The sequence below is a fragment of the Pelodiscus sinensis genome, chromosome 22 (assembly GCF_052426305.1).
Source record: "Pelodiscus sinensis isolate ZL-2025 chromosome 22, ASM5242630v1, whole genome shotgun sequence".
Classification (NCBI taxonomy): domain Eukaryota; kingdom Metazoa; phylum Chordata; order Testudines; family Trionychidae; genus Pelodiscus; species Pelodiscus sinensis.
The window spans coordinates 20,351,031-20,370,904 of record NC_143073.1 but is presented as its reverse complement, the minus strand read 5'-3'; the positions used below and the strand labels follow the sequence as shown (position 1 = coordinate 20,370,904).

The following is a 19,874-nucleotide window of genomic DNA, read 5'->3' as shown; positions in this document are numbered from 1 at the left end:
TGGAGAGCAACTGGGGAAAGTCCAGAAAAAAAGCAACAAAAACAATTAAAGGTGCAGAAAACCTGAGCTATGAAGGAAGATTGAAAAAAAATGGGCTTGTTTAGTCTGGAGAAGAGAAAACATCTGCAATACCTGCGATGAGATGCTGATGTCATTCTGGCTGGTTAAAGGAATAAAATTGGAGGGTGGGGTGGGAAATGATCACCGGAGGCATTTTTATGCCTTTCGATTTTTAACACTGGCTGAATTTGGACTGTTCAGTGGGATCTGTTGGTTTCCCCTCCTCCTCTCCCCTCGTGTTTTGAGTAAATCCTGCCTTGTGCAAATCAGCAACAGCAAACACCACGTGGAAACCCCACAACCTTCCAGGACAACAAGGACCAAACATGAAGAAAACATTGAGAATGTTGGTGCAAGCTAAAGCAAAGAAACCTAGAAACTTTCCTCACCGTCCGTGAGACATTTTTGACTCTTACAGTAAATGTAAGAGAATTGTGAAAATCTCTGACTTCGAATAAGGGTTTGGCAGTTGGAAGAGACTTGTCAGGAAAACTTTTTGGGCAGTTTTCTGGGCTGTGTTGTAGAGGAGCTAAGCCTACATTACCACAATGGTCCTTTCTGTCTTTGAAATCTCTAAGGGTATGTCTACACTACCCCCCTAGTTCGAACTAGCGGGGTAATGTATGCATACCGAACTTGCTAATGAAGCCCGGGATTTGAATTTCCCGGGCTTCATTAGCATAAAGCCGGCGCCGCCATTTTTAAAAGCCGGCTAGTGCTACACGGGGCACGGACTAGATAGTTTGAATTAGGCTTCTAGCCGGCTTTTAAAAATGGCGGCGCTGGCTTTATGCTAATGAAGCCCGGGAAATTCAAATCCCGGGCTTCATTAGCAAGTTCAGTATGCATACATTACCCCGCTAGTTCGAACTAGGGGGGTAGTGTAGACATACCCTAAGGGTACATCTAGACAGTGATGCTATTTCATGGTACTGCCAAATAGCTATTCTGTGTCTTTTAAGCAAGCCCATTATTTCAAAATGTAATGGTCTCGCTATTCTGACGTCCCTGTGGAACACATTCCATGAGGATTAAGGAATATTTCGGAATAGCAGTTTATTTCAAAATTATTAAATAAGCTATTTTGAAATTAACTCGAAACAAGTTACACGATTTACATAGCTCAAATTGCATAGCTTATTTTGACCTAAGGGCACAGTGACCAATGCTGATCAAAACTTTCCTGTCATAACTATTTTTGATGGAAAATTGATTGACATTTTTTGTAAACTGTTGCAGCCACCAAAAAAAAAGGGATTCCTTTTTGTGGCAAAACTGAATTTCTAACCCCCCCACGCCCCGATTATTTTTTGGTTGAAAAAGTCAATATTTGTCCAAAAACTGAAATATTTTCATTATGAAATGCCCCTGCTCTGCTTCATGGGAGTCGTCGTTTGGATAGCCATTTTCCTTTATGTGCTTTGCCCCCAAGCTGGCCTCCATTTCCCATGATGCCCTGTAGCGATGTACCTGCCATGATGTACTGCCCTTCTCCACCTAGGGAGGAACCCCTGCTGCATCATGGGAGATGTAGTCTGCCCTGAGCCCCAGACGCAGGAGGCGCCCAAACACCATGCGGCACAGCCATGGCATTTCAGAATGGGCATGTTTCAGGTTGGGGGCAGAGTTTCAGACTTAGATTTTTTTTTGCCAAAACTTTGACATTTTCCCTGCAGAATCTCAGCTGCCCCCTGTTGTCCCCCCAGCTCCACTGACGAGGCCTGCAGAAGGCAGAAGAGAAGGCCAACGGGGAGTGATGACAGGAAAGGAGGTGACAATGGGACACCATTGGGGAGTGACCCGCAAGCAACGCAAAGCAGAAGCCCGGACTAGGGTGAGCGGGCAATGTCTGAACTCACCAGGACTCTGCCTGGATGGTCCCTGCTGACTGTGATGTTCACGCCGTACACTCGGACCTCCATGGCTCTGGTGAAGGACACGGCTTGGAGGCCCCTGTTGTCGTTCTGCACCAGGACCTGGAAATCCTCCAGCTCTTCCTGCCCCTGGCACCGCCCGGCCAGTTGGTACTGGCAGCTGCCCTGGAAGTCGAACCTGAGCCCATCAAAGCTGGTGTAGTGGGGGTCCCCGCTGGCTGTACAGCTGGCGTAGCCAGTAGGGTAGCACTTTGGGATGCCCTTCCTCACCCGGCACTGTTCCGCAGCTCGGCACCCTGCGGCCTCACAGCTCGCCTGCCTGCTCCGTGGGTCGCACACGCAGCGCCTGGTGCAGGTGCTGTCCCCCCAGAACTGCTCCCCGGGGGCGAAGAGCCGCCCCTGGAACTCGCACCCGCAGCCGGCCTGGGGGATGCACCTCCCAGCATCCAGCACAAAGCCCTCGTGGCACTGGCAGGTCTCCACGCAGGGCAGGGAGCAGTTCTTAGGGGCCTCTCGGTCATTGCAGGTGGCAGGACACGCGGAGCCGCAGGGCTGGTACTGGCTGTTCTCCGGGCAGGGCAGAGCTGGAAGAGGGACAGGATACAGGGGTCACTGGCAATATTGCTGCATCCGGCATTGGCCGGCTTGGCACAGAGCGGAGGGAGCCCAGCTAGATGCTCTGCGGCAGAGAGACCCAGCGAAGCTCCCAAACCTGCCTTGAGCTCCAGTCCCCACACGTGGGGCTGGCAGAGCCCCATGAGGCCCCCTCTCCTCCAGCCTCTCGGCCAGGGCTGCACTGTCCCCTACCCTCCGTTCTCCAGATCATATCCATCAAGTATGAAATAGGGCTTCCTTGAGCAGAAGGCCTCTGGCCCCATAGACCCCCCCAGTAGAACATGCCCCCTACAGGTTTCCCCTGCCTCCCACCCCTCCCCAGGAGCACCCTACACAACTCCCTTCCCATGATGTACTCACGGCACCCCACCAGCGTCCGCCAGTCGGAGACAGTTGCGCCCTCGGCCCGGCAGGCATTGGCGTAGCTCGCCAGCGCCTGGCACAGCATCTCCTTCTGGCCGTCGTTCATGCACAGGTCATAGACACAGTTGTCCAGGTAGATTTTGGGGTCGATCATGGAGTGGCATCGGCTGAAGGGGCCGCCCGCCCCTTTGGTGATCCAGCCGCAGAAGGGCTCCGCTTTGTACCTGCCGACCTGCTCCGGGGAACAGCTCTTGCACTGCCCATGGCAGTCGTCCCAGCAGAACCTGTCCCCGTCCTCCACCTTCCAGCTCCTCCCGAACTCCACAGGGCTGGCAGCCAGCGCCCCGGTCGGGGTGGTGAAATCATCTCTGGGGTCCCCGTTGTAGTTGCCGCACAGGCCACACACGCTCTCTGAGAAGCTGCTGGAGAGCTTCACCACCAGGGAGCTGCCCCAGTCGTAGGAGACCCTCAGGGAGAAGTCGGTCTGGATGACCACAGAGTCCCCGCTCTGATACACCTTCAGTTTCCCCTGGTGGGGGAAGTCAGCGATGGGGAAGCTCCGGGCATTCATCTGTGAGCATACAAATCAATGTTTACTCTCCACGCTGCTGGGACCCTGGGGCCACCAGCTCCCCTGGGGCTTGGCTGCTGCAGCTCCCCCTTCCAGACAGACTCATCTCCAGACACTCTGTATTTCCCCTGGGGTGCTTCTCCCCCCGGGGCCCAGGAAATCCAGGCAGGGTGAAAGAGCCCACCCAGGAATTCACGCTCCCCTTTGGATCCAGGGGCATCCAGCCCAGCCCTGGGCCCGGACAGCGGCAGAGGAGGGGTTGAAATTCACAGGACTACAGGGCAATCCACAGCTAAGGCGCCAGCCCTGCGGGTTCTCACCTGCATCAGCCCCTTGGAGTATCTGTCTATCGAGATGGTGACATTGTAGACACGGACCGTCACGGTGGCGAGAGAGGACAGGCCTGAGCTGGGCTGGTTCTGGACCTCGATGCTGAAGGGCGGGAGGGTGGTGTCCGGCCCACACGTCCTGGCAATGAGGTAGGAGCAGGTGCCCGTGTGGTTGAAAGCCTGCCCGTCGAAGGTGTGGTAACGCCAGTCTCCCTGCACCTGGCAGGTGGATTCGGACTCGGCCACGCAGGCCGGGACGCAGTTTGTGATCTTGCATCTCTCCCTCTTCCTGCACGCCAGGCTGCTGCAGGCATGTGGACTATCTGGAGAGAGAGGATTGCCAGGCCACACAAAGCCCCATTGTACACTGACCCACACATCTGTGGGGACACCTCCCCGCAGAGAGAACTAGCCCTGACACAGAGCTCTGTGTGGCTCAGGGCCTTCGCTCTCTCACCAGCGGAAACTTGTCCAGCCAAAGACACCTCAGCCGCCGTGTCCCTCTCACACCGGCTGGCAGAGTTCCACTTCTACGGCTTGGTAACTGGGGTGGAGGCTGGTGTTTATTTTCCAGCTCTGGTTTCAATTTCTATCAGTTTACACTGTCATGGGTTTAAGCTCTTTCCCTTTATTTTGTATTGACTCAGCTGTGGGAAATGCAGGTGGGCTGCCAGATGCTAAGGATTTAATGACAGTAGGTGCTGAGCTTCAAAAGGTAAAGCTTTAGAACCAAGAAAACACAAATTGCCCGCACTCTGTGTCAAACTCTACCAGGCAAATATCTTTAGATCAGCCTGCTGATGGGAGGGGGAGGCAAAAGGGAGAACCTGCCCCACGGCCCAGTGATTAAAAAGGGCTTAGGGCTCCCAGTGCCACTACCCCTGGAGCTCTAGGGCCTTTAAATTGCCACCGGAGCTCTGGTCGGCGCACTCTGGATGGCATTAAAGGCTGGCTGGCCCCGCCCCCTTCTGACTGAGGCCTTGTCCCTTCTGGGAGCCTGGAGCCACCCCCCACCTTGTCCAGGGGCCCAACAATTCTGTCAGCTCCACTACTTTACTTTCAACTCTAACACATTCTCAAGTAGCACCTTTCTAATATTGCCCATCTGTAAATAGCAGTGATCACCAGTGGAAATATTTTCTCATCAGTTTTGTGTGTGTCATGAAATCAACATTCCCCATTAACAATCGAAGCCTTCCCTGCCCAGTTCCACATTGTCAGTGCGTTTGGGAGCATAGTCCTAGGGCTTGGAAGGATTCCATTTTTTACCAGCAAATGTCAATAACCGTCCACGTCAGCTTCCACTCAGGAAAAAGAAGGCAATATCATTTCCATAGAGAATAACTTGAAATGTACCGCCAGGCAAAGGAGAGAGATGACTGGCTGAGAACTGGTTGGGGATCTCCTGGAAGCTATTTACTTTCTTGATTCTGACAAGCGACGTTGACAGATTTGTCTTTTAACTGTTCTGAAGCTTTCACTTTTTGCACCTCAGTGTTGTCATTCAGTAAGTAGCATCTTCTAAATGAGACCACTTACATAAATAAAAAAAACCTTCCAGTGGATAATTATGTGCAGCTCTGAACATTTGAAGTGATAAAAGAAGAAAAAATAGAAAGAACGACTGATATTCTCTCTCAAATAACATGACCTATTCTGTGGATTGGCTCATAAAGCCAGACATGTCTGGTGATATCGCTTGACAGAAAAGAGATCAGCTTGAAATTCCTTCTACTGACTGTTTTTACACTGCTACCTGTGTATTTGCTTGCACCTATAATAATATGACCTCCTCTCTCTTCTGTAGCACTCATCATGTGTAGGTCTTCCTGGGCTTTGCCAAGGGAGTCAGTAACAGTGTTCCCATTTGACAGATAGGGAAACCGAGGCAAAGAGGGGCAAGTGACGTACGCAAGGTCACCCAGCAGCAGAGCCCCAGGATGCCTTCCCCCACACTAGAGGCTCCAGCTGAGGCTGAGGCCCAGTTGTGCCAGGTGCTGTACCAACACCTATTAACAATCAATACCCCCTGATTAGAGCCAACCACTAAAGAGAGGCAGGGACAAATGTGTCCCTGAAAGCTCTTTGCGGCAGGGGCTGGCTTTGTTCTCTGTCTGCACAGTGCTTAGCACCATGGGCACAGGTCCATGACAGGGGCTCTTCAGTGCTACTATCGTGTGATAATGGCTCCAATTTTCAGATGGGGAAACTGAGTCACGGCATGTCACGACTTGTGTGAGCATGGCAGGAGTTGGGACCGACCTTGGGACTCGGGGTGTTGTGATCGCTGGCTAGAGGAGTGCTGGGCTCCTAGAGGGCGAGGCTGCAGCGGAGGATGGCAGTGGTGCCTAAGTGTAGGACTTGAGCCTCTATAGCATCAGTCAGGCACCTGGGAAGGGGCAGATTGCTGATGTGGGCCTAAAAATCTGTAGTTCTGGAGGTTTCTCGTGCCTATCTTATATTGCTCTCCGGGCCGGCAATATCCATGGTCTGGCAGTGCCATGGATGTTGCTGGACCCTAGAGTCCCTGGATCCGAGTGCCCTGGCAGGGAGCAGCTGTCCATGGAGCCCCACTGCCCACCCCACCGAGCCATGGAGCCCTGTCAGCCCTGGGGCTGGAGGCTGTCACCCTGTGGCTGGAGCTGTGAGCCTGGTGGCCCAAGGGGCTGAACTCCCCGGTCCAGCAAATGCTCTCCTTCGGGACTAGTCTGGAGAGTGCTGGACCAGGGAGAACCAACCTGCATTGTCTGACCCCCCATCATTGCTTGCAACTGTGAACATTTAAACCAATGCAAATGGGAAAAGAAATGCTTCAACCCATGATTTTGTGCACCTGTGGACATGTAAACTAATACAAATAAAACTTATTTAACACGCACCTCAGTATTGAGTGTCAAAATGATAAACCAACACAAGCTGCATTGCGCCGAGCCATTCCAGCAGCCAGCTTCATTTCACCCCCTGGAGTGAGCTGCTCAGCACAGAACGAAACAGATCGTCTTCCCTAGATCAAAGTGTGACTCTGCACTGCCCCGAGCCAGCCTGACACCAGGTCAGAACGTTTCCTCTAGGCACAGGCAGGAGCCAGGCCGATGGAAGTAACGAGATAAGCTGGTTCAGTCTGTACTTAGCAGCAGCCTTCCAGGCTCCCCTTCCCCCACCCCAGCACAGCTGTGCCCCAGTGTCACAGAGAAATGGGGCCCTGGGAATGAAATTCAGATGTTTCCATCTCTACCGTGTAGCAACTGCGCTTATGGCTGTTCCAAAAAGTAAAATGCAAAGAGAAAATGGCATGTCCCAGGTATTCTGTGGTGTCATATTACACACTGCGCCTCCTGGATGTCTAGGAATAACCTAAAACTACAGTCAGAGACCCCTGCAATAAACTGCGACATGAACATTCCTCTCGGAAAGCAAGTTTTGCAGTTTTCCCAAACAGAAGATTTTTCTGTTGCAGGAAATTCTGGCAAAAATCAGCCAGCTGCCTCTCAGGGTTTGGTTTCTTGGGAACAGCCTCTTCAGATAACAAACCATTTTGCTGGCAGCCTTCCTACCAGCATCATTAGCCTCACTGCACAGGTGGGGAAACTGGGCACCGACTGGGAGGTACCTTTCCCTAGCTTGCAAAACAGCAAATCTGGGAACAGAATCAAATGCACCTTGCAGCGAGCTAGCTACTGGGCAACACCAAGTCCAGAGCTATCCTAGACCTGTGCGGGCCGTCGAGCTTAGTTACACAACGTCAGCTGTGTGAATAAGGGGGCTGAAGGCAATGCATTTAGGCCTGCTTACTGCTACATCTTCACTGCGGTGTGTCGACAGCTGTCGCTCTCCTGTCAACTCCGCTTACTCTTCTCGTCCTGGTGGAGTATCGGAGTTGATGGCAGAGCACTTAGACATCCATGTTTCATGTCTAGACTAGACATGGCAAATCAACCCCTGCTGGATTGATCGCTGCCTCTAGTGAAGACATGCTCCTAGACACACCCCTACTATCTGGGTTTCCCGAGGGGTTGAACTTAGCCCCGTGCTTCTTACAGCCGAAAGTCCCAGCTCTAAGCTCTGTGCTGGAGCTATGTCCTATTTCTCACCCTCACAGCAGAGATGTAAGGGTAAGCCAAAGGCTGTGGTCGCGCCCCCGCTAAGGGAAGGGCAGACGTGGGGGAAGCCCTAAGTCTTCGGTTCACTGGCAGTTTGGAAAACATCAGACAGGGAGCTGGACTGAGCTGAACCAAGCGGGACATTTGTTTGGATTCTTTGGCAAATCAAATAAGTCTGTGTTGGGTGGGGTGAAGATGTTTCATTCAGCCCCCAATGTATTTCTGGGCACGTTTAAAGGGGTAAATTCAGCAGCCCAGAGGCGATGCCCCTGTTACAAGCTAGAGCCTCGTGCTGTGGGCCCTCCTGTGGGAGCCCCAGGCATATGTCTTCCCTGCCAGCCCGCAAGGCACTTGGGGTGGGGGTGTCTCAGCAGAGCCCGGGAAAGCTGTTTCACTTTGTAGACAATATTCCATTGGCCATGGGGCCCGCTACAGAGAGAATGGCTCATAGACCCCCAGCAGACCTGTCGTGTCCATAGCATGGTTTGGGGACCCCGTCCTTTGGAGAGGCCCTGAGGATCCAGCGTGGCCCAGAGGAAGATGGGGGTCTGGTGTGGGGCGGCAGCAGCAGGAGGGATCTGGAGGGATCTGGCGCCTGCCCCACCCTGCCCCACCCCCTCTCCCAGCCCACTGTGATCCGCTTCACCATGGCAGCAGGAGCCCCAGGGCACTCGCTTCCTGCCACCACAGCTAAGAGATGCCCAGAGGGCTCGGAGAGGGCAGCAGGGCCGAACAGAGCAGGATCCTGACACTGAGGTGAGTGCGGGGGGTTGTGCCCTGCTGCCACCTGGATTCAGACCCCTCCCCTGCTAATCCCTGGCTCACCTCGCTCAGGGTAGGGGTGGAGCAGAGAGGGGCTGGGACCGGGCTGTGGGAGGGAGATTACCCTGGGCCTGCGCCACCCTAGGAACAGCCCTGACCCCGCGGCCAGAACTCTGAGCTCCGAGTGTGACTTTCTGTGTTGTGCAGGCCACAGACCTGCCCTTGGCGCAGAGCTGTTAATAAAACAGCCAGTTTGGGGCTACAAATGGCCTGTGATGACCCCTGGGAAATTGTTCCAAAGGCTAATTACTGACACCGTGGAACAGTCACGTCTCACTTCCAGCCCGACGTTGTCTCACCTCAGCTGCCAGCCCTGGGGTCCTGGAGTCGGGGGAGTCAAGTATTTATTGTCACGGCCCAAATATCCTGGTCAAGGTCCAGACTCAGGAGAAAATCTCCCAACGATCATGATAAGAAGTAAATCAAAAGATTTGGGGTTCTGTTCAAAAGCATTGGGTAGCCAGCGTCAGACGGAAGGGCCTTTATCACGTATTTTTTCCACAAGCAAGTAGTTCTAGGCCGGGATCACGTTACCCCTGAACTGTCCCTTTGTTAAGCTGAGTAGTTGGAGTTCAATGGGGCTATCGTGTTTTCTAATCCTCTAATTGCTCACTGGCTCTTTTCCCAGCCCTACCCCATCTGGCCTGGTGGTGGGCGAGCCCTGAGTTAGAGTCTGCATTCAAGCCCTGCCTTCCGAGAATGTTTAATTACGTATACAAAATGGAACTGCGTCAGCAGGTTGAATGAAGACATTCCCCAGCCCCAGCTAACTCATGGATGCTTTCAAAGCCCCCTGTGAATCTCACCCAAGTGGGTTTTTATTTGTTGAATTTCTGGCTGGCTTTGGGCCGACCCAAATCTGGGTTTTTTGGCAAACAAGCCATTTACCTGGCAACTCTCTCCCTGCCCCTCCCCAGGAGCAAAGAGACAGGAAGGCTTGGGCTTACCACATCTGCAGAGACCCTGCGAGCCGTACCCCATGTACATCGCCGAGATCCCGATGCTCAGCACCCCAAAGGTGGCACTGGGGCTCTCCAGAGAGTGGGAGCTGACCCCCTCACCCAAGTCATACTCCGCCCAGGAGAAATCTGTGCCCCAGATGGGTTTCCACTGGAGACTGCCCAGCGGCCGCCCGTCTGTGGTGATCACACCAGCTTCGGAGCTCTTTGAGATGATCAGGGCATAGTTCTTGAAGCCCATGATCCCATCCAGGTGGTAGGAACTGCAGTAGCTTGTGATGGGAGGGATGCTGATGATGAAGGGGTCGTACGTGAAGCCAGTTTTGCTGTAGCCAGTGCAGAAGAAGACAACTTGGATTCCAGCACTGGAGGTAATATACAAGGGCTGGGAGTGAGTGATCTCAAGGGTCACCACCTCTCCAGCCACCATGTCCTTCCTGGAGATCTCTCTCCCCCACTGATAACTCAGCTGACTTGTCTGGGAGGCTATGACATACACCATGTCAAACTTGGGCTGGAAAGACAAGGGCGGGACAATGAAGGCAGAGCCCCAGCTGGAGACAGGCAGGAGCTGTTCGACCACGTGGTCACAGGAGCTGTGCTTGGAGGTGCAGCTGTGGCCGCTCAGGACGGCCACGTGTTTCAATGACATGATCCTGGAGCCGGATAAGTCCTCTCGGCTTTGGATCTGGGCAGCTTCAAAAGCCTGGAGGAAAACAGTGAGTCTGCTTCCTGCCGAGTACTTGACCCCTCGGAAGGTCACGTCTCCTGTCAGTAGGATGATGACTATGGTGGGGTCCTGCCAAGCCATCACTGCAAACTCTTTGTAGCGGTCACCCTCCTTGCCGCTGGGCGTAATGGCATAGTACAACCTGCCCATGCTCTCCACAGGGAACACGACGGTGGTTTCAGACGTATATTGCTTGTAGCTGAGGGACAGGACTGTGATGTCTTTGTCAGCACAGATCAACACAGTGCTGTTGAAGATCCCACTGCCCACCATCTCCATGGAAGCTGGCAAATGCACCGTCACTGTCTGCCCTTGCTCCACCGTGATCTCTCTCTGGAAGGTGGAGTTCTGTGCGGTGACGGTGACCAAGGTGACCGCAGAGTAGCCGGTGATGAGCAACTGCAAGTCAGTGTCTCTGACCTTGCCACTGTTCTCCATGAAAGCGGTGATGAACTGCCGGCCGAGGTGGGTGGATTCGCAGGGGCCTGGAAGAAGCACACACAGCACAGAGAAATGAGAGCAGCTCCACATGCCACAGAACACACAACGTGCCACCTGCATGTAGCAGACAAAGGCCCTGTAAGAGCCAATGGCTGGATCATTAGGAAAACTTACCCAGAGCTCTGGATGGATTCTCCATCACGCGCCATTTGTGAACCAGGGTTGCTCTGGTTCAAACAGGAACGAATGTGGGGGCATTCTCTGGCCTGTGTTGCACAGGGGTCCAAACCAGATGACCACAATGATACTTCCTAGCCTTGGAATACAAGAATCTCTGACTCTGAAGTGATTTTGTGACAAGTTCATCAGGAGGTTAGATTGTATCTCACAAACTTAGACCACCAAGAGTATTAATGATGAAATGGCTAGAGGCTGGTTAGTTTGACAATGAGCCCAGGCTAAATAATGGACAAGCTGATATAGCATTAAAGAATAGAAATCTAATTCTTGACAATCAGCCTGGAGTTGGGAGATAAAAATGTAAGAATAGCCAGACCAAAGGAACATCTAGACCAGCGTCCTGTATTCCCGCAGCGGCCAATCAGACACCCCCAGAGGGAGTGAACAGAACAGGGCAATTTGGAAAGGATCCTGGGATGCTAACATGAAGGATAAAGGAGTCCAGGCCTGTCTACACTGGCGGCTTCTTGCGCAAGAACATCTTGCACAAGAGTTCTTGTACAAAAGGTCTTCCAGAAGAGTGTGTTCACACTGCCATGTGCTTTTGCGCAAGAGCGCCCATGGCAGTGTGGACACTCTCTTGTGCAAGAAAGCTCTGGTGGCCATTTTAGCCATAGGGCTTTCTTGCGCAAGAAATTCATGTTGCCTGTCTACTCTGCCTTCTTGTGGAAGAGCTCTTGTACAAGAGGGCTTATTTCTCATGGGGAGAGGAATAACTCTTCCGGAAGAAGCCCTGCTTTCCGACACTGTCCTGTAAATTTACTTGCTCAAGAACGCGTGTGCAGTGTAGGCGCTCTGCAAGTTTTTGCGAAAGAACAGTCGTTCTCGTGCAAAAAGCCTGCAGTGTAGACATAGCCCAGGAGAGCTTGTTGTATTTTAAAGAAGCCTCATTGCCGGCACAAACCATCCCCGTGCACAATAAGAAAAGCAAATATAGAAGGCGGCCAGCTTGGTTTAGCAATGAAAACCTTGGGGAGCTTAAACACAAAAGAGAAGCTCAAAAGAAATGGAAACTTGGACAGATGATGAGGGAGGAGTAGAAATCTATTGCTCAAGCATGCGATGGTGTAATCAGAAATGCAAAATTAAGAAAGGGATAGAAAATAAGACACAGAATATCTTACTGCCCCTGTATAAAACCATGGTACGCTGACATCTTGAATATTGTGTCTAGATGTGGTCTCCTCACCTCAAAAAACGTATTTTGGCCATGGAAAAGGTTCAGAAAAGGGCAACTAAAATGATTAGGAGTTTGGAAAGGGTGCCATGTGAAGAGAGGTTAAAGCGACTGGAACTTTTCAGTTTAGAAAAGAGGAGACTGAGGGGGGATATGATAGAGGTCTATAAAATCATGAGTGGTGTGGAGAGGGTGGATAAAGAAAAGTTATTTATTAGTTCCCATAATACAAGAACTAGAGGACAGCAAATGAAATTAATGGGTAGCAGGTTTAAAACTAATAAAAGAAAGTTCTTCTTCACACAGCGTGTAGTCAACCTGTGGAACTCCTTGCCAGAGGAGGCTGTGAAGGCTAGGACTATAACAGAGTTTAAAGAGAAGCTAGATAATTTCATGGAGGTTATGTCCATAAAAGGCTATTAGCCAGGGGATAGAAATGGTGTCCCTGGCCTCTGTTTGTCAGAGGCTGGAGAAGGATGGCAGGAGACAAATCGCTTGATCATTGTCTTCAGTCAACACTCTCTGGGGCACCTGATGCTGGCCACTGTCGGCAGACAGGCTACTGGGCTAGATGGACCTTTGGTCTGACCCAGTACGGCCATTCTTATGTTCTTATGTAAAATCCATGGGCTGAATTTAATGCCTCCAAGGGTGCTGAAGGAGTTGGTTGATGTCATTGCAGAGCCATTGGCCATTATCATTGAAAACTCATGGAAATGGGGAGAGATCCCAGATGATTGGAAAAAGGCAAATGTAGTGCCGATCTTTAAAAAAGGGAAGAAGGACAATCCAGGGAACTACAGACCAATCACCCTCACCTCAGTCACCGGAAAAATCATGGAGGGGATAGTCAAGGAATCCATTTTGAAGCACTTGGAAGAGGGGAAAGTGATCAGGAATAGTTAACATGGATTCACGAAGGGCAAGTCATGCCTCACCAATCTGGATGCCTTCTGTGATGAAGTAACTGGCTCTGTGGACACCGGGAAGGCAATGGACATGATATACCTTGACTTTGGCAAGGCTTTTGATATGGTCTCCCACATAATTCTGGCCAGCAAGTTAAAGAAGTATGGATTGGATACATGGACTGTACGGTGAATAGAAAGCTGGCTACATTGCTGGGCCCAATGGGTAGTGAATAATGGCTTGATGTCAGGTTGGTGGTTGGTTTCAAGTGGAGTGCCATTGGGGTCGGTTCTGGGGTCGGTTTTGTTCAACATCTTTATTGGTGACCTGGATGAGGGGATGGATTGCACCCTCAGCAAGTTTGTGGATGACATTAAGCTAGGGGGAGAGGTAGATATGTTGGAGGTCAGGGATAGGGTCCAGAGTGACCTAGATACATTGGAAGGTTGGGCCAAAAGTAATCTGATGAGTTCAACAAGGACAAGTGCAGAGTCCTGTACTTGGGACAGAAGAATCCCAAGCACGGCTACAGGCTGGAGACCAACTTCCTAAGCAGCAGTTCTGCAGAAAAGGACCTGAGGATGAGAAGCTGGGTATGAGTGTACCCTTGTAGCCAAGAAGGCTAATGGCATATTAGGGGGTGTTAGGAGAAGCATTGCCAGCAGATCTAGGGAAATGATTATTTGCCTTTATTTGGCACTGGTGAGGCCACATCTGGAGTATTGCATCCAGTTCTGCTCCCCCAACCCCCACTATAGAAAGGATGTGGATGCATTGGAGAGGGTCCAGTGGAGGGTTACTAAAATGATTAGGTGCATATGAACTACGAGGAGGGACTGTGGGATTTAGGCTTATTTAGTCTGCATATGAGAAGAGTAAAGAGGGAATTGATAGCAGCCATCAACTACCTGTAGGGAGTTTCCAAAGAGGCTGGAGAGAGGCTGTTCTCAGTGGTGACAGGTGGCAGAACAAGGAGCAATGGTCTCAAGTTGCAGTGCGGGAGGTCTAGATTGGATATTAGGAAAAACTATTTTCCTAGGCGGGTGGGGAAGCGCTGGGATGGGTGGGGAGGGGATGGAAACCATCCTTAGAGGTTTTGAAGTCCCGGCTTGACCAAGCTGGGATGATTTAGTTGGGGTTGGTCCAGCTTTGGGCAGGGGATTGGACTCAATGACTCCCGAGGTCTTGTCCAGCCCTGGCATTCTATGATTCTATGATCCATCCCCTTCCAGCTGGGGCTGTGTCCCAGCCTGGGGGCTGTGTCCAAGATCCTCTTGGCTAACAGCCATGGATGGGCCAGTCCTCCATGAATGTATCTAATTCTTTTTTGATCTGCATTACATTTGGCCTTCACAACATTCCTTGGCATAGAAAATAGGCGGATCAAACACCCCAGCTTCATTCTTTGAGGAGATGACAAGTTTGGTTGATGCAGGTAGCTGCACAGATTTAACAGATTTCTATAAGGGGGTTGCCATAGCAACTGCATGAAACAATTAGCTGTGTGTGAAATGGAACCAGAGCTGGAGAAATGTTGGTGTAACAGGTGAGTTGTCAATGGAGAGTCATGATCACAGCAGGGCTCTGCAGGGATCGGTGCATTGTCACCAGCGATCGGGAAGTAAATCATCACTGCTGATACATTTGCTGATGGCACAAAGTGTGGTGGAGAGGTAAAGACCTGTGAAGGTGAGGCCATTACCCAGAGCGGTCTGGATCACTGCAGAGAAAAGGTTTTAATATTTCTCAATGGCAAGTTCCTCCTCTAGGCAGAGGGCTCACAAGCAGCATGCTGGGAAGGGGGCTGGACTCGGGAAGCAGTGGCTCTGGAGAGGATCAAGGGGCCATAATGGACAAATCGCTTGACAGGCACGCCCAAGGCCACTGCAGTTCTTGTCTGTGTAAACAGGGGAACAGCGAGCAGGAGTCGGGAAGTGATTTCCCCTCTGTGCATGGCTTGGGAGACTGGAATCCTTCTTCCTGCATCTCTGGTGTCTGCATTGTAAAAAAGCGATTGAAAGAGTGGACAGGACACAGGGAAGAGCCAGCAAAAGGCTTTGATGTCTGGAGAAAACTGACAGCAAGAGACTTACTGCAGCTCAAAAAGAAGATTGAGAGGTGCCTTGACACCAGTGTAGAAACAACTTCACGGGGAGGAGCGTAGCAGGGGCCAAAGGAATGCAGAAAAGGCAATGACTGGGGGGAAAGCCAGACACCTCGCAGCACCTGGGCAGTGTGTGTGTGTAGGGGAGGGGGCGAGGAGGAGGGGGGGGGACCCGGAGATGTCCACTGGACTGTGATACACAGGTGGCCAGACTGCAAGATCCCTTCTGGCCTTAAACTTGGTGACTGTCTAAATCCCCATTTGCTTTAGCAGGGATGCCTTCTACCCCTCGACCCCACAGCCAGGAGCTGCTGGCAGGAAACTGGAAAAGTCAGTGTCAGTCCATCAAAGATTCTCGCAGTGCTCTCTCTCTGTGTGTGTGTGTGTGTGTGTGTGTGTGCATGTGTGTGTGTGTGCTCTCTGTGTGTGTGTGTGTGTGCATGTGTGTGTGTGTGCTCTCTGTGTGTGTGTGTGTGTGTGTGTGTGCGTGTGCGTGTGTGTGTGTGTGTGTGTGTGTGTGTGTGCGCGCACCTGCTGCCCCCTGCTGGAAAAGATGAGTGCTGCTCTGTGCGTGTATGGGTGTGTGTGTGTGTGTGTGTGTGTCCCTGTGGCCGCCTACTGGAGGGCAGGAGCCCTGCTCTGGGTGGGTGGCTGGGTGGGTGTGTCCCTGTGGCTCCCTGCTGGAGGGGATGATCCCTGCTCGGTCTGTGCATGCCCAGATGAGGGACACACGCAACTCAGAGCATGTTCCCATCCTGCTCTGCTCCTGCACAGCCCATCCTCAAGGCTGGTGGCTCCAGGCAGTGCTGGGCAAGTTCCCTCTGGCAGAGATAGGGCCCAGCAGGCACCAGGCAGGGTCTCAACCCCGGTTGGGGGCTGAGAGCTCTGCCTCCCCTGAAATGGGGTCCTGGGTAATTCTGGCCACCAGGATGTGATGCTTCCAGCCACACACACCCATACACCCAGCCAGCAGGGTATGGCATTCACAGCCACACACACCCATACACCCAGCCAGCAGGGTACAGCATTCACAGCCACACACACCCATACACCCAGCCAGCAGGGTACAGCATTCACAGCCACACACACCCATACACCCAGCCAGCAGGGTACAGCATTCACAGCCACACACACCCGTACATCCAGCCAGCAGGGTACGGCATTCACAGCCACACACACCCATACACCCAGCCAGCAGGGTACGGCATTCACAGCCACACACACCCGTACACCCAGCCAGCAGGGTACGGCATTCACAGCCACACACACCCATACATCCAGCCAGCAGGGTACGGTGCTCACAGCCACACACACCCATACACCCAGCCAGCAGGGTACGGCGTTCACAGCCACACACACCCATACACCCAGCCAGCAGGGTACAGCGTTCACAGCCACACACACCCATACACCCAGCCAGCAGGGTACGGCGCTCCCAGCCGCACACACCCATACACCCAGCCAGCAGGGTACGGCGTTCACAGCCACACACACCCATACACCCAGCCAGCAGGGTACGGCGCTCTCAGCGTAACACACCCATACACCCAGCCAGCAGGGTACAGCATTCACAGCCACACACACCCATACACCCAGCCAGCAGGGTACAGCATTCACAGCCACACACACCCATACACCCAGCCAGCAGGGTACGGCATTCACAGCCACACACACCCATACACCCAGCCAGCAGGGTACGGCGCTCCCAGCCGCACACACCCATACACCCAGCCAGCAGGGTACGGCGCTCCCAGCCGCACACACCCATACACCCAGCCAGCAGGGTATGGCGCTCACAGCCACACACACCCATACACACACACCCATACACCCAGCCAGCAGGATACAGTTCTCACCCCCTTACAAAGGTAGGCTGAACCTAGCAGCAGCAGCAGCGTGTTTTCTCTCTCTCGTTGCATGGCCGATTCCGGCCAGCAGGGCCGTGCAGGCGAGGTGGAGTGCAGAACTGCTGCTCCCCGGGCAATGAATTCTGGCTTTCCCCACTACCATGCACGTTGGGACCCTGGTGACACTCGTGAATACTGAGTGTGCAACTAAGCCCCACCAAAGCCCTCCCCTCATGCAGCTAGGAGCTGTGCACGCCGGGGGGGGGGGGGGGGGGGGACAAGGGGAGATGGTGGCTTTCTGGGCTGCCCCCGAACAGGCAGGGACCAGGGCTGGCAGAGTGGCTGGGATGGGGTCTGTCACAGAGAGAGGAGCATCGCAGGCTACTGGCATTGTGACCCAGCTCCGGCCTGCGGGGAGGGACCAGGACAACCCTCCTCTGCCCCAGGCCCTGCCCCCACTCTGCCCCCATCCAGTCCATACTCCACCCTAGCTGCACCTTTTCCCCACGGGCTAGGTGGGACCAGGGCTCTGGCAGTGGGCATCTGACCCCACCCATGGCAGCAGCAGAGGCAGGTGGGCCCCATCACTCTGCTCCTCCAGCCAAGAGGCCGGGGGGCAGAGCTGGCTGGGGCCTCCTTGCTCCTTTTCCCCCACAGCTGCCAGTCGGTACCACGGCGGGGGAGGAGAGAACGGTCCCTGTTGCAGGTACCAGGCCTCTGCCCCCTGGCTGGTTTACCTGGTTTCTAGGCAGCCCCTTGTGCCTCCCACTCCTGGTGTGTGAAGAGCACATGCCCCTTTGTGCCCCACTCTCCACTGCATCCCTGGAGACAGGGAGTTCCTGGCCCCAGAGATCTCAGCATGTGTCACTCACAGAACCAGAAGTCCTGGCTCCCAGGCCCCTGCTCTAACCACTAGACCCCACTCTCCTTCCAGAGCCTGGGATAGAACCCCAGAGTCCTGGCTCCCAAGCCCCCCTGCTCTAACCACTAGACCCCACTCTCCTTCCAGAGCCTGGGATAGAACCCCAGAGTCCTGGCTCCCAAGCCCCCCTGCTCTAACCACTAGACCCCACTCTCCTTCCAGAGCCAAGGATCGGGCCCTGGAGTCCTGGTTCCCAGCCCCAGCTTTCCAGATCTCACTCCCCAAAATCCTGACAAGTCTCCTTGGATGGGAAATGCTTTTCCTTGCTGGCTCAGTCCCGCCCCCTTTGGCAGCTGAGGATGATTCCCAGAGATGGGGGGGGGGGATTTTCTGGAGCGGCGATCCCCACGTCACCCCCCGATGCTGTGGTCCCCATGCCCCATGTTACACTCACCCCCCAGCAGCGCCAGCCAGGCCCAGAGCAGCAGCCTCCTCATTGCCATGGCTGCAAAACAAGGGGCAGGGGAGAGCATTAATTGGGGAGAAAGGGCCATGGCTGAGGCTCCTGGGCCCCTAGGGTCAATACAGCCACTTTCACTCCAGGAGTGGGGAGCAGAGACGAGGATGCCGGGGCAGGACTCCCAGCTTCCATCTCCATCTCTGGGAGGGTTGCGGGGGCTGGAGTATGAGCAAACTGGGGACCTGGGGGCTGCCGATCCAGGGACTCACTGGGTGGCCTTTATCTGTGTCCGTAAAAAGCCAGTGTTCCTCCCCATGTGCACCCTCCCATCGACCGACCCACACTCCCCCTCCCACCACACCCCCCTGCCCTGGGACTGTCTCTAGCCAGTAGTTTTCAGCCTCAAGGCCAAACTCCTACCCCCTTATTTTGGCCCCTCATTCAGAGATCTCCCTTTGGGGCTGTGGGTGTCCAAGGAGGCCTGTATGGGAGGTACCATGCTGGGGATGGGGAGCGCCTGTACTGACTGTCTGCACCGCACCAGGTGTCTGCACTGCTCCTCTCCCCCTGCACCCAGGCTGCTGTCCCCAGAGCCCGTCCCCCCTCCTGAGCTCCAAGGGCTGGGGGCAGGGGAGGAATTCCAGGTGCTGGCTCATGGCTCAAGGCCGGCTGGGGACAGGGGGGAAGAGAGGAGAAAATTGGACTTACCTCTTCTGTGCACCTGCCACCCAAGCCGGAGCCCGAGGCTTTATATAGCAAGGGACTCACTGCCTGTGTCTCCAGGTGACACTGTGGCACAAGGTATTAGTCACAGCTTCCTGGAGTGCCGGCACATGCAGGGCAAGTGTCTGTGCAGCCGGCCAGCCCGCTCCAGCCAGTGGGTGAAAGCAGCCAGGGCGCTGTAGCACGGGGAGCCAGCGGCTGGAGCACAAACCCCTGGGGCCAAGCTCCGGTGGCTGGTCTGAGCCACTGCTCCAGCTGCAGTGTCCACAGGGCTGCAATACAGCCACTGCCTGAGACACGGTCGCATTGCGCCGGGTGCTGCCCAGACACACAGGGACGGGATCAGGGCTCCGGGCGCTGCCCAGACACATAGGGACGGGATCAGGGCTCCGGGCACTGCCCAGACACACAGGGACGGGATCCGGGCACCAGACACACAGGGATGGGATCAGGGCTCCGGGCGCTGCCTAGACACACAGGGATGGGATCAGGGCACCAGACACACAGGGACGGGATCAGGGCTCCGGGCTCTGCCCAGACACACAGGGACGGGATCAGGGCACCAGACACACAGGGATGGGATCAGGGCGCTGGGCGCTGCCCAGACACACAGGGACGGGATCAGGGCACCAGACACACAGTGACGGGATCAGGGCTCCGGGCGCTGCCCAGACACACGGGGATGGGA

At 54.0% G+C, this 19,874-nt stretch overlaps 1 protein-coding gene across 1 annotated transcript in view; it reads right to left on the bottom strand.

Annotated features, from left to right (window-relative positions):
* LOC102448482 (IgGFc-binding protein-like) overlaps nt 1-19,328 on the bottom strand; it is a 32,867-nt gene extending 13,539 nt beyond the window's left edge. The window contains exons 1-6 of the mRNA XM_006122204.5: nt 19,172-19,328; nt 18,458-18,508; nt 9,682-10,908; nt 3,804-4,135; nt 2,910-3,483; nt 1,920-2,518 (exon numbers count right to left, since the gene is read on the bottom strand). Coding sequence (XP_006122266.5) covers nt 1,920-2,518; nt 2,910-3,483; nt 3,804-4,135; nt 9,682-10,908; nt 18,458-18,506 — 2,781 coding nt within the window. The 5' untranslated portion in view covers nt 18,507-18,508; nt 19,172-19,328. The remainder of the gene's footprint in view (nt 1-1,919; nt 2,519-2,909; nt 3,484-3,803; nt 4,136-9,681; nt 10,909-18,457; nt 18,509-19,171) is intronic.
* Between the last annotated feature and the right edge of the window lie 546 nt (nt 19,329-19,874).